This window comes from Mytilus edulis, chromosome 3 (genome assembly GCF_963676685.1).
Source record: "Mytilus edulis chromosome 3, xbMytEdul2.2, whole genome shotgun sequence".
In the NCBI taxonomy this organism is placed as follows: Eukaryota; Metazoa; Mollusca; class Bivalvia; order Mytilida; family Mytilidae; genus Mytilus; species Mytilus edulis.
The window spans coordinates 43,596,458-43,612,354 of NC_092346.1; the positions used below are offsets into that span (position 1 = coordinate 43,596,458).

At 31.7% G+C, this 15,897-nt stretch overlaps 1 protein-coding gene across 4 annotated transcripts in view; it reads right to left on the bottom strand.

Moving 5' to 3' along the window:
* Window positions 1–15,897, bottom strand: part of LOC139514263 (nuclear migration protein unc-83-like) — a 71,756-nt gene that overhangs the window by 45,085 nt on the left and 10,774 nt on the right. For all 4 annotated transcript variants that reach the window (XM_071303208.1, XM_071303207.1, XM_071303210.1 and 1 more), the window contains exons 2-3: window positions 15,141–15,836; window positions 9,344–9,499 (exon numbers count right to left, since the gene is read on the bottom strand). In XM_071303208.1, coding sequence (XP_071159309.1) covers window positions 9,344–9,499; window positions 15,141–15,554 — 570 coding nt within the window. In that variant the 5' untranslated portion in view covers window positions 15,555–15,836. The remainder of the gene's footprint in view (window positions 1–9,343; window positions 9,500–15,140; window positions 15,837–15,897) is intronic.

Here is a 15,897-nt window from a genome sequence, read left to right on the forward strand (position 1 = left end):
TATTAGGTTTTGCATTTTTTTTGTGGGAAAATAATGACACAGGAATTCATACATAGATTAACCACAGCTTATTGATAGAACAAATTAGACTATAAAATTAAACATTTATGAGAACACATATTTTCTCTTTAAAGCAACATTTTTACTCTTAAAGACCTTTGAATAAAATATCTGAGAAAATATTTTGACTGAGAAAAATGGAAGTCATGAATAGTATCTTTTTTATGTTGGATGACACTATTTTTTAGTATGTGTGGGTTTTATTTCAGGGTGAATTTAACCTAAAATATTTCCCTAATTCAAAATGATGTAATATGTTTGACACATAACAGTACAAACAAAATGTTTTTATTTTGGTCTAATCATGAAATTAAAAGAATTCAATGGCGGTAATGACTATTACAACATGATCATATAAACACAACAAAAATATGTCCTCAAAATTTCTTCCATCAACATGACAAAAACTCTTGACACATAAACACAAAATGACAAAATAAATCACTCTGTTATATAATTTGTGTTATGTAATGACTGGTTTTTTTTGGCACTGAATCATTAGTGTATTGATTTTTAGATGCACAGACATTCCTGGTTCAAGGAGAGCCATAACACAGCATTCTTGCAAAGTTAATGTTACTATAAAATCAAGAAATTTCATATCCCTGATCACCAGTAGATATAAAATGTATACGTTCAATAAATTTCTGAATGTTCATGATAATAATTTGTTTTTTTGTTTTTCAGACATTGTTTTTTATTTTGATCAAAAATATTGTAATTAGCATACATAGATATCTCAAGCAAAAACATGTTTGCATAAAAGAATGCATGATTATAAATTTCATGTCATTAAAATTACTAAAGAGTACATGGTTTGCATTAATGAGCTAATATAAATATTAAAGATATACAAGAATTACAGCAGTATGTTCTTTCTCTGATAAATTCATTTTTTTAGTATTTCATAATGGTAACAGCACATGACTATATTAGTCTTTTTGCAGAATGTGCTGTCGTGTCCAGAAGACCCCAGTGCTAGATATCTAACCCCTCAAAGTACAGTTAATATTTTATAAATGAGGATAAATTGAGAAGAGGTGTATAAATCTATTAGACAGAGCTAAGAAATTTTAAGAAGTAATGTCAAACAGGATGTGATTGGCCATCAGATTTGGCCTTGCTGCCATAAAATGTCCATGTAATATTATCATATTCACACTCAGAATTCAACCTATCGAAATCTGGATTTGGTGCTTTGAGAATTTTGTACTCTTGAGCACTGGAAAAAGTTGTATGACCGAGAGCCTAGGAAATGGCTTACTCAGAACAACTTGACAGCATAAACATAACCTGCTTGAAAAAGAAAAACGCAGCAGCTATATCAGAAACCTGCTTCCTACAATGAAGTATCTAATATGCACTAATGTTTTCTTTAAGCTTACAGAAAGTTAAACATGCATCAAAAATTACTTATGCTCAGCAAACTGAAAATTTAACAGTACTGTAAGTAGAAATATCCAAGATCATCCCTGTTTTTTTGTTGTTTCCATGTTGACTGGTCATCAGTTTTTCTTTGCTGTGTTTTGTAAATTGTTGTATGTCTATGTGTCATTTTCATTTTTTTGTATGACATGGCATTTTCCGTTTGTATTTAACTTGTGAGTTTGAATATACCAATGATATCTTTCCTCTCTCTTTTTCAACATACATAAAATTTTAGCTGGTATTATAAAATATCTTCCAGTACTCACAGACATTTTGTTAATGAAAAAAAACCAGGTACCCAGGGTAATAGACAGATCCATAGGCGGATCCAGGGGGGCCCTGAGGGACACGGGCCCCCCCCCCCCCCCCCTTTCGTGGGAAAAATTTGGTTGATTATATAGGAAATCACTGAAGCATGACTGAAGCGGGCCGCCCTCAGGAAAAGTTCTGGATCCGCCACTAAGATCCCTATGTAGCGTCACAGTAATGCCTGCTTCTGGTTGGATTATAATAAGAAATGGAAATATTCCCTGCATAAATTTTATCTTGATGGAAGATTAGAATCAGTAGCAATAAATATGCAAAAATAAAAACCTCATGAATATCTTTGGTCATTAAAATTGTAAAATCTGCTAAGGATGGACCACTTACTAGCAATAGCAGTTAAAAAGTTTATATTGTTATTATTTGCCATTTGAATACAGTCAAGACTGAAATAAAGTGCATCTAGCTATTATCACAAGTGTCTATCTCACACTTTCTAGACATAAATTAACACATATGTAATAAAACCATTGAGCCAACAAAGTTAATGGGGAGAGACTTACAAATTTTTATTGATGTTTGAATGTGTTTTTTTCAATATTGATAGTAATGACCTTATTCGGGACATTGATAACTGGCTATATATATGGTAAAACTTGACAATGATGTGTTCAACTGTTTGAAGCCATCATCCATGAAAATAATTGTTTGAATGTGCTTTTTTTCAAATTTCATATATAACATCTTTATTTAGAACATTGATAAATGGCTATATATGGTAAAACTTGACAATGATGCATTCAACTGTTCAAAGCCATCATCCATGAAAATAATAGTAATTAAAAACGTACACCAGTGTTTAAAATAAGATGAGAGTGCCATGGATACAGGTTTAAAAGTTCAAGTATGATTTACAATGTATAAACTTGGCATAACCCTGCAGCCATCATAATAAATCAGATTAAAAAATGTGATATCCAATTCATCATGTTTTTATATTCTTAATAACACAGTAAATAAATACATAATCCTTTGTCAAAACTTGCCAATTATTATAAAACCTTATAAGTATCATCAAAACACTGTGAAATGTAATACCAACAAACCTAGTCAACCCTAGTTCATCTTTACTTTAAAAATTGGAAGGTGTTCAATTATCAGTGAAATTTCACACAAAACGTTGTGACCTTATGTATTACACATGTACTACGGAGGTTACACATTTTAAAGTATACATTTAGTAGAAAATGGTTGCTCCTTTCTTATCAAAATGTCTGTCTCAAGAAAGGGTTATTTCTCAATTTTATTACAGTATATACATATATAACAGATGTTATTCGGCCATTCACTAGAATAAAGACTTTCACTAAATTGACCTAAATTTGTCATTGGATCACCTTCAAATGTGTGAAAAACAATCCATTTTAACTGTGATGTCAAATGTTTTTGGTTATGACCTTAAAAAAATCATGAGAAAAACTTTCATTTTTCTTGAAAAGGAGACTATAACACATGTATAACTTGAATTATGTGTATAATATAGGCAGACTCCGTTTGGATAAGGAGTACTCTGGATAAGGAGTACTCAGAAATACTTCATAATTCAGTGCTTTTATAACATAAATTGTATTTGAAGCATTGGCCTAGATTTTTAATACATTTTTTTAGATATATATGTAAGACTCAGATCGACGTCCTGTCTCTAATCGACGGCCTTTCCTCAAATTGACGTCCAAATGTTACGTCACAATGAAATAACATTCCAAATCGACGGCCAATTTTATGCCTATCTAATCGACGTCCATTTTTAGGCATTTCATCAAAGAGCATGTATGTTCTCAGGTTAAAGAAATGTATATGGAAAATGTGCATAAATGTTTAAAAACTTAGTTGTCATAAGAACCCTACAAAACACGTACGTATAAGTGTAAATCAAGTCCAGTAATTTATTATTTGTTGATATTGAACATGGATTTAAAGACGACTACAATCAATTGGACGACGTTTTGGCAATACATTATGTCCGATTAGAGTATAAAAATATTGGACGTTGATTTGAGAATGTGACATTATATTTGGACGTCTATTTAAGGAACGGACGTCGATTTGCGGAATGGACGTCGATTAGAGGCCGGACATCGATCTGAGTCTTACATATATATAAGGCATCCAGTTCATTGTTCACAGATTTCCAGTTAAGAGAATCCAAATACAAGTGTAATAGCATTTGCATATAAATGAAAGCTATTTCAATATAGAAACAATGTATTTACAAAAAATATTGAAAATACAGAAAGTACCATGTCTTTTTTTTTTTGCTGTGGTTCTTTACTCCAGAAACATGATCAATCAAACATTCTAAAGAATCAAATCAGGTCAAATTTTTTTTTTAATAATTAGCTGTAGTAACTATCAATAGTATATTGGCCACAAATTGACAACATTTGTTAGTGACTAACAAACAGTCAGACAATCAGTTGCAAACTATAAAGGCTTGAAGCAGAAATTGAAAGTGACTGTCAAAGGAAGAGACCAAGTTCAAAGATAAACAGTTGCTAGGGGGGAAATTGCATTTAATTAACAGCAAGACTAGAAAGACTAAGACTTCATTTTATCTTGAAAATTTTAAGACCTTATGAGAAGAAAATGTCTGACCAACTTTGCTAGGTGAAAAATTAGCCTAGTGGTAATGAAGAAGTGGACAGGAAGTTTGCCATTTGATAATGTATGGTAAAACAAAGTTCTGATTAGATAAAAACCAATTTCTTTAAATCACAAGAAAATAAACCACTTGGTTTATTTGGCCTGACATGCAACAAGTTTTTAATTTTAAAGCAACATGTAATTTTCCATGGATTTTTGTTGGTCTAGCAAAATGCAATTAATTTCACTGTGGTAATATTTCAGTCTGGACATAGTCCATTATAAGTAGTGTCAACTTTCTAATGAACAACATGTTCTATCCACATTTATCATAGACATATGCTGCTCTCTTGTAATTTGTCTCAATAATGACCACTGTAAACATGCCCATAAAAGGGGAGATAACTTTGACATTAATCCTCTGAAAGATTATTAATTGCCTATAAATTTCATTTTACAGTTAGATCAATATGTTCAGCATCTGTTTGTGTATTTCTAAGGTATCTGTAGCAATTCAGCCACCAGCAAATTAATCTTTGAATCAACAAATTTTGTAGGGGAGAAGAAATTGACAGATAAAAATACAACAATTCTATATTAAATCTATTTACAGAAATTTATCTATGATATTCAACATTGATTTCTCTGATTTTAAAATTTATGAAATTGATTATAATGGTATAACTACCAACCTGGGTATTTTGCGAATTCTCAATTTCGTACAGTATTGTTTTTTTTGAAAATAAATTACATGTAGGAATCTTCCTATCTTTATAATGATTGCTAGTAAGAAACTTTTGATATTTAATTGAATTTTAGTCAATTTTACCACTTTAAAAATAATAGCATTTCAGAAATAATAAATATCTATTGGCTTATTTTTCACATGGGGGAAATGCTCATCCCACATGATCTTAAATTTTCGAGATAATATGAAATCTAAGTCTTGCTGTTAATAAAATCCTCATTTTCGAGCCTCAATTTCAAGTTAAGAATCCCCCTCATCACATCACATTTCTCTCTCTCAACATGATGTAAATTTATAAACTACTAATCAGGTTAATGTATAACAAGTTATTGAGACATCAATCTTGACTATGCCTGAGATGGAAAGGTAATGGAGACCCATATGTCAGATAAAATCTAACTAATGAAAATTACTTGTAATCATTTCTAGGTGGATTAACTTGAGATTGTATGGGCTATTTTCTTAACCCAATCTGACTTGATAACAGCCATATATTTGTGTAATAGAATAACATGCTTCAAACACAGTTCATTACTTTCCATGATGTTAATTATAATACACTGGAGTAATTAAATCACACAACCATATAATTGATGTAAGAATGTGGAATATATTAAATTTTCAAAGAACACTGGCACCAATACTACAACTTGATGGACTGACATAAATCATGATGGATGAATGTTAACTGCTTTAATGTCCAGCGGCAAATATAGCATGCATATTTAGACGATAATATGTTATATGTAACTTCCAATTAACCCTAACTACTACCAATATGTCCATCCAGAAATGTAACATATTACATTACAATAGAACAGTCTATTAGAATACATTCACCCTATTTATTTCGACTTCAAGTTTTCAAGATATATATCAAGATGTGGTATGATTGTATTGAGACAATTCTTTGTAAAAGACCAGACTAAAGGTAACCGTACAGTATACAACAATGAGCAAAAGCCATAAATAGAATCAGCTATACTCCTCTTAGCCAAGAGGCAACACAAATAACTTTAGAGGTGTTAAGACTAATAAGAGGATATAAGTTAATACCTGTCATATAGTTATGGCAAGCATTCTATAACAATCTACTACTGCATTGACAGACTGGAGACCTTCACTAATGAGGGAGAGAACAAAACAGTCAAAATAGTATACATGCATTGTTTTTTCCAGAATATCTTTAGACATCGAATATAAAACCTAATGATCAAAGAAAGTTAACAAGACCTAGAGTGGGGCGCTCATATTCGCCGTGGACACAATTTCGCCGTTTTATGATTTTGAGGTGTAAAAACTTCAAAGGATGGCTGAAATGGCAGAAATATGCCGATAAATGATATTTTTATTACAAATATGATTATTTTTGAAAATGAGACCAAATTTCGGTACTTACCGCAAAGGACCGAAAAACGGACTACGATTTTCAGCCAATTTCTTGAATGAAAAAAAAAAGATTTCAAAGAAGTATTTCTTAGTAATTCTGTGACTGATTGCCCTAAATTTAAGTTTTTTTACACCTTTCAAGTGTCTGCTATTCATCTATAATGAAATTTATTTGATAAATATTGTTTAAAGCTGCAGTTATTTGGTTTTAAATAGATGTGTAAAAACGGCGAATATGTGTCCCCCGTTGACAACAAATCAGGAAATTTCAAACACCCTTTAATCCAACTTTTCAGATGATTTTTCTCAAAACAAACACGTTTTCAAGCTAAGAATATTTTGCATTTGAAGTTATCTTCATATAGAAATATCAGTATACTTCAAAAACATAAAGACCTGAACATAAACTGAAGAAAACATGGAAAGATATGGCGAAAATGAGCACCCCACTCTAGTCATGTAAAGGAAAGACGGAACATGAAAAACACCATTAATTGACTTTTTGCACATCTAATTCAATTATATATGTACATACACTGTGTTATGTCGAATTCATTTGGATTCTATAAACATTGGTATCTTTTTGGACATCTTTTTTTTGAAAATTAGAAAGCTTACAAACCATAAGAAATGAAGTTAGATGGCTAAATATTGAACAAAAAACTAGACTTCATGAAAATAACCAGCTGACATACAGCTGATTTCCAAAGAAGATAGTTGTTGAAAGCACTGTTCATAACACTGTTCATAGTAGATAACGGAGAATAGACATACAGAGGATAGTCATACCATTGACTTCTATTGACTTCGAAATATGTATGTACAAATTATGAGATGGAAAAAAGCTAAAATGTCATGCATTGATGCACATATCAGGAAGTTGTACATGTCTCCAAACTGACTTGTTGTAAACAAATTCGTGAGAAAAATTACAAATCAGAAATGTGAAGTTACCTTGACATGCCATTCTTCAAATGAGACAAAAACATATTTTTCTTTGATGAAAAACTTGACAATTTTTTCCGAGTTGTATTAAACATGTTCAATATTTTTCAAATGAGACAAAAATATATTTTTTTTTTCTTAGTTATATTAAATAAGTATTTAAACATCTTCAAAGAATAAGTTTTGTAAAGAAGCTGCAACAAAAACCTCCTATTTCTTTCTGCATCAATAATTCCTTTTTGTAATGTAAGATATGCCAGAGTCTATCTATTCATCTTTGCCTATTTACATTATAATAATAAATAAACACCAGTAAGTCTAAACACTATGCTCTTCATCAACCCTAACAACAGACAATGGTATGATATAATATGATCATCTTCTATTAAGTGCTTCTCTAAAGTGTTTTAGATTTCCCCAATGTCTTACATGTTACGTAATATCCTCTTACTTATAAATGTGTGATTATGAGTGTACATGTATGTATGTACCTGAATTACATGTATTAGTAAGCATTTTAGAAGATTTCTAACCTAAATTCAGATTTTTTTATGAGCCTTCAATACATATTACTGTTCGTTATATATCTGTGTGACCTTATTTAGTAGGCTAAGAGATTTTTACAAGAATATATAGGTAAAGAGAGATGTTCATATATTCCATTACTGAAAGCAAAACAATTAAACCTTGATGTCTTTTCAGTATGATTTTGGGTTGCTGTCGCACTGATATCTCCCTGAACATTTCTTCTTATTTGATAACATACACCTTCTCTGAACTGACAAAAGTTTATGATTCAATTTTGCCACTTCTAGTTCATACATAAGTAGATTATTATTCAAAAGCCTTCTAGCCTGTCTGCAATGATTATGAATGATTAAAAGTACTTATATGCCAGAAAAATGTAACATAAACTACCTGTCTGCACCTGTGCAAGTGCTTTCTGAGATTTAAACATTCTTGCAAATGTGCATACCACAGAGAATTTGACTTGCACTATTGTACATAGCTACTTATCAATTTTCATGAATTTCATTGGTACAGATGAACCTCGAAATCAAATGTTTAACGAATAACAAATTTTCTAGAGGCTTGTATTTTGATATTAGCAAAACCACCAAATTAAATATCCACGAACAGGAAAGATTTCCTAAATCCACGAAAATTGGTACCCACGTAAATAAAAGAATCCACAGTAACTATTAGTACATTTTCCTGGTATGAAACAAAATCTGAATGGGATTTGTAGAAAGGAGAAAAATTGGCATAAAGTAAAGAATGATGAAATGACCTAGAAAATTTCACAATACAGAAATGAATAATACTGTCCAGTATATCTATGTATCAGTACTTCTGTGAAAAGACCAGCATTAAAGTACAATTGTACATGTACCCTTTTTAAAACGAGTACCCATCAGAGATTATCTGATTTCCACTTGATTTCTTGTATAGAAAGAAGTCTCATGAAGTCATTATAGACTGCTTGCTTGCAAGAAAATTCAAGCATGATTTAAGCTTTGATAGACAAGAAGCGCATAAGCAGCTTACAATATTTAAGCCTTTATGTACTAGGTAATAGAGTGCATATATTAAAGGTGTTTCAGTAAATTTTTCCAATGGTGAATTTTTATAATGAATGCTGGTGATTGTGGGCAATTTACTCTGAAATATCTCTGTATATTCCATAAGTAACAAAGTATAAATGGCTAGGTCCTAAATCAGAGTGTTGAAATTCCAATCATTTTTTTAAAAGAGTCGTTTTCTAAGCCCCAGCATAAGTGTGTTTTAACTGTATCCCTTGTGTGAAGTAAATCTGTACCTGAACAACAGATCTCCCATCAATACTTGTTATATAAGAGTAATTACCTGAACTAAATACTTCTCCGATAGCATCAGACTACCTGTTGATTTCTGGGTAGTCTGCAGCACCTGAGCTAACCATGATGTTAGCTCATGATACTGTTTACGAAATTCTGTTAGCGAAACTTTATTGTTCTCACCAGACGTTTCTTCATCTGAAGTCTGAAAAAGAAAGATTACAAAATATGGAATTCTACCTTGACATGGAAATAAATAATTAAGTTCTGTTAACTTTTTAATCCCTGTGCTGTATTTTATTATTGAAGGATGATGGTTCTGATTAAAAATCGGTCAACCACAACAAATCAATCAGCAGGATTAATGGCAGACACTTTTAATATTTCATAATTCTATCACAAGACAATATTGATGATCTAGAATGATGACACAACATAAAATCTATATATCTAATTTAAGCTTAATAGTACATGGTATTACAACATTGTACAATATATCAATCACTCAAGAGAGTCATGACAAATAAGCTTTGTTAAGCACTATATCCTTTTATAGTGACAATAAGACATTATATTATAACTTCTACAATCTTTTTAAGTTTGCTAATTATTTTTATCATGTCATACAATACTAGAAAGAGTATTTTGCTCCAAATATTTAACCTATAAACCAGTGACTTGTTGATCTATCTATTCTTGTTTTTCAATTTCTTGTGAAAGGAATGACTTCAAATTCACCACATGTACCTATTAGAAGCCTTAGTCTGCTAAGGGAACCCAAAGTACTAATCTATTAGGCCCATATCATTCAATATGGTAGAAACCAAAATGATAGGAAATGGCTTCTTCCTTGCTTCACAAAATCAAGATAGCTACTGTATAAACAGTCTTGCCAGATATTTGGCTTCTACTGTAAGAATTGAAATGTTTTATACATGTATCTGCAGGCAAACATCTGTTTATTGTTTTTCAAAACGTATGATATGAGTATGCAACACAGGAGTAACTTTTACCAGGTATGCTTAATACCAAAAGTCTGGAAAGCCAAAGGTTGACATAATTATGATATTAAACTACTAAAAGGGTCTTAACAGTAAGTACTGTCTAAACTGTCTCACATAAACTTTGGAGGAGCTTGTTGGAAGTTGTTTTAGAAAATTAAGTATGGTAATTTCAAGAACTTTACAGTAACAAGTTGATGCTTGTTCATATGTCTGTGTAAAGTTTCTTTAGCTTTATAAACATGAATGCTTTATTCGAGGATCTGATTCTTATACATTCTTGTACAGCGACATGTACATTTCTAGAAATTCTTTATTAAGCACTAAATAACTTTGTGGTACCACCTCCTCATATAATGTTTATGAAATTGGTATGATATATATATGTTTGTATGTTTGTGTATAACAAATTTGTATTGTCTTGGTATCAATCCTGTAATTTTGGATTTTAAACCAATAAAAATTACTTACTTACTTACTTATACAAATAAAAGTTCATCATGTTCATTACAAACAATGATATGATCAAATCCTGAAAACATTATGCAAACTTAAATGATCAAAGGAACATCCATGCAGAGGTGCCCTTAGGCCAGACCCTGTACAGCTCATCAGGCTTATAGATTGTAATCAAAAAGAGATAACAGTTGCTTAATAGCAACAGTTAAGCCAATTATTAACCCTCAAACCAAAGTTAATTGGTATTTACATGTGTTTATAGCATTTTAATTATAAGTTAGAGCTACAGTTGTATCAAAGACAATACCAGTAACAAATATATTTACAGGAATCTTGTTTTTGACAGATACATATTCATGGGCCTGTTCTACTTAAAGAACCTCATCTGAGGTTGCCATCTGTTTTATTTGAATGTTTTTGTGTTATATAGGGTGTATGGGAGATAGCAGATCTGTGAAAGTCTCTGTTAAAACTGATTCAAAATTTGTCTGGACTTGGGGCTATTTAAAGCCTAGAACATATTGTGCAGATGTCTTTTGTATTTTTATGTGGTTGTTTTCCTGTCTTTAGGTCTATATCCAGCCTGTTCTGATGATACATGTACATATATTTGCAACCATTATTAAAAAAAAAAACATTTTGTTGCCTTTTTTTACTTTAGGGGTTTATATACCTTAGGGTTAGGGTGTATTTATGGTGACAGTTTTATAGGTTTGGGTATGTTTCATGTTTTAATTTAGAGATAGATTTAAGGGTTTAAAAGGGCCAGGCAGAGTAAGGTAAGGTTTGAGATGAACAATAGTTTAGTATAGCTCTATATGCCATAATGGGTTGGGATGTGAAAAAAAGTCCATTTTCATACATGAACTACATGTAGGATACTTTATTCAATCAGTAAATAACAAGGAAGATACTTATTACTTCAGTTATCAGACCATCTTCACACCCTACTACTAACATGACTAACTATCACCACAGTAGATACAATAGGATCTGTGTCCCTTATTGATATTTCAGAAGCAATTATTTTTGCTATCATGTGCAGCCAATACTTGTCTGCATTTCTAATTGCCATTGCAATACATTAGAATTTACAATCATGAACATCAGATTTTGATCTGTGATATGTATTGCATCTGTGCTTTACTGATAGTTGGTTATAGGGTGCAAGCACAGTTCCAGGATTTAATTCCTCAGAACTAGGAGCATGAGGAGTAAGAGGACCATATTTTGATAAAAAAAAATGGCTGTTATTTTATGAATAACTTTCATTATTTCTCTCCTTTCTTAAAACAAGAGGCTCTCAAGAGCCTGAATCGCTCACCTGAATTTTTTTGGTTTAATCTCTCATCAATGATTATTTGAGCTTTTCAATTTATTTAAATGTTCTTTGAATCGTCCTATTTTCTTCAAAAGCAAAAAAAAATCATTTTCTCCTATGTTCTATTTTAGCCATAGGAGCTATGTTTCTTGACATACAAGGAAATGAAATATAAAATTTATACTAGATACTCTGAAACTCTGAAACTCTGAAACTCATTTAGCCTAAGTTTGGCTGAAATTGATACAGCAGTTTCATAAGAGAAGATTTTTTAAAGTAAGTCAACATGATGAACAAATTGTGAAAAAAGTCTTTAAAGGGCAATAACTCCTAAAGAGGTCAATTGACAATTTTGGTCAAATTGACTTATTTGTAGATCTTACTTTGCTGATCATATTTGCTGTTTACAGTTTATCTTTATCTATAATAATATTCAAGATAATGACCAAAAACTGCAAAATTTCCTTAAAATTACCAATTAAGTGGCAGCAACCCAACAATTGGATGTTTGATTCATCTGAAAATTTCAGGGCTGATAGATATTGACCTAATGAACATTTTTACTCCATGTCAGATTTGCTCTTAATGCTTTCGTTTTTGAGATATAAGCCAAAAACTGCATTTGACCCCTATGTTCTATTTTAAGTAACGGCGGCCATGTTTTTTGACGGATCAAAAATCAAAGCACACACTTTGTGCAGGATAATCTAAGGAACAACCATGCTAAGTTTTAACCAAATCCATTCAGTAGTTTCAGAGGAGAAGATTTTTTAAAGTTAGCAAATATGATGAACAAATTGTGAAAAATTGTCATTAAAGGACAATAACCCCTTAAGGGGTCAATTGACAATTTTGGTCATATTAACTTATTTGTAGATCTTACTTTGCTGATCTTTTTTGCTGTTTACAGTTTATCTTTATCTATAATAATATTCAAGATAATGACCAAAAACTGCAAAATTTCCTTAAAATTACCAATTAAGTGGCAGCAACCCAACAATTGGATGTTTGATTCATCTGAAATTTTCAGGGCTGATAGATATTGATCTAATGAACATTTTTACTCCATGTCAGATTTGCTCTTAATGCTTTCGTTTTTGAGATATAAGCCAAAAACTGCATTTGACCCCTATGTTCTATTTTAAGTAACGGCGGCCATGTTTTTTGACGGATCAAAAATCAAAGCACACACTTTGTGCAGGATAATCTAAGAAACAACCATGCTAAGTTTTAACCAAATCCATTCAGTAGTTTCAGAGGAGAAGATTTTTTAAAGTTAGCAAATATGATGAACAAATTGTGAAAAATTGTCATTAAAGGACAATAACCCCTTAAGGGGTCAATTGACAATTTTGGTCATATTAACTTATTTGTAGATCTTACTTTGCTGATCTTTTTTGCTGTTTACAGTTTATCTTTATCTATAATAATATTCAAGATAATGACCAAAAACTGCAAAATTTCCTTAAAATTACCAATTAAGTGGCAGCAACCCAACAATGGTTTGTTTGATTCATCTGAAAATTTCAGGGCTGATAGATCTTGACCTAATGAACATTTTTACCCCATGTCAGATTTGCTCTAAATGCTTTCGTTTTTGAGATATAAGCCAAAAACTGCATTTGACCCCTATGTTCTATTTTAAGTAACGGCGGCCATGTTTTTTGACGGATCAAAAATCGAAGCGCACATTTTGTGCAGGATATACTAAGGAACAATCATGTTAAGTTTCATTCAAATCCATTCAGTAGTTTCAGAGGAGAAGATGTTTGAAAAATTGTTAACGACGACGACGACGACGTCGACGACGACGACGTCGACGACGACGACGACGGACGCCAAGTGATGAGAAAAGCTCACATGGCCTTTTAGGCCAGGTGAGCTAAAAAGGGAGTTGGAATGTCTGATTTGCCCCTGTCTGAACCTGAGGGCTGCTCTTTGTCATACATAGTTACCTAAACAAAACCAGACCCTGCATGGCATTTTATCTCTTCCTAATTATTAACTTCCTACATGTATAAATATGTAATATACTGTTTGTTACTCAAATAAATTTGAGTGTTTTTATGCATTACAGATAAATATTTATGGAAATTTTATTCAAAAAATTTGTTTATTACCTTTTAATAAAAATAAATAGACACTTTCAGTTGTAAAACACATATTGATAGATAATACAATGCATATAAATCACTATTTGTCAGACTTGACAGTACATATAGATAGATAGATGAATTGTATATATCAAGCATTTTGTCAAGTGTGCGAATTTATTTAAATATGACCAAAAAATATGTTCATGTACTGATATATGTTAACTACCGGTATATGTAGTTCCAGAGTTGGCACTAAATTTTCATAGAATTTTAACCAGGGAACTATTTGAATCTGGAAAAATTTTGAAATCTGGAAAATTGATAAGAAATGTATGATGAAAGGGGTTAGCAATGCACAGGTTCGTCATGATCAGGCAATAGGGTTTATAGGTTTAAATGATATTTTTTTTTAAATGCAAAGAAAGGGGGTTCTGACAGGAACATTTCTACATTTCCACTCCTACTGTGGATCTACCAAATGATTGTACATTTATCATTGTTTATGTTGATATAATGAATCATTGAAATAGTTTGGGGTGTAATTAATGGAAATCGGAAATTAAACACCAATACTATAGGAATAGGTCAAACTTGTAACATTGCAATGTAGCCTGACAATAATCTTATTTTAATACTTGTGTGCTGTCCAATTTGAAAAATAAGGTCAAAACAGAAGTGTTACAATGTATCATATAAAGTATAAGCAGTTTATGACCTATATGTTTTAATATTTGCCCTAAGTATAACATACTGCTTGACTTCAGTCAAATAGACGCTATCAAACTGGTCCCCTTATCAATTATTCATATTTTGTACTTATAAATTGGCGCAAAAGCATGACATATATTGATGAGTAGAGGTAACTGTCCATATCTGTTACTTTATATTACACAAAATGAAGTAGATTGACAGGTATTGTGTAGGGTTGTTTATCTGTACAATCATCTGAATATTAAATTATAACCATACCTTACAGGCATCCAGAATATCTTTATCAAAAAGGTACTGGAAGTTATCTGTAAGCAGCTCATATTTACTGTACCGCCTTCTGAACTGGTCCTTCAATGTACCTGCAGGGGAGGTACCAGGAGTAGTACCAGGGGTACTCTGCAAACTATCATCCATCAACTCCGAAAAAGATGGTGAGTGAGCTCTACTGCTGACTTGACTACTGACTTGGCTACTTGTTATTGAGACATCATCCATCATGACCCTCCTTCTTTTAGGTTCAGAAGGAAAATCCAAAATTCTTTTTAAATCAGGACTCGAAATGTGGTTCCTTTCCATCAAAGCAGGACTGTTGGTTCGACCGCTTTCAACAGGTGAAAAATTTAGTGATTGAGATGACATTTTATCCACTTTTCTTAACGGTGTTGTTGACATTTTTGAGTTTTCCGTAGGATGTATGGTATAAATTCCAATTAACAGATCACTGTATAGTAATATCTTGTTTCCCGCTTATTTCAGCATCAGGTGACCTTGAAATTTGAAATTCTTCCTTTTTGAACATTATCTTAAATCCCCTTGATCACACAGAATGACAAGATTTTTTTGTAATTTCCCTTTTCCTGGCTGAAACAGCACGATATTTTCCTTAACTGTGAATCTGGAATCCAATTTCTAGGTCATTGATTCTAATGTCTGCTCAACATCTCTGGGTAGTTACTATAAAAAAACAAAAAATCAATCATAAACCATTCAAAACTCATCAAATATTACGGCTACA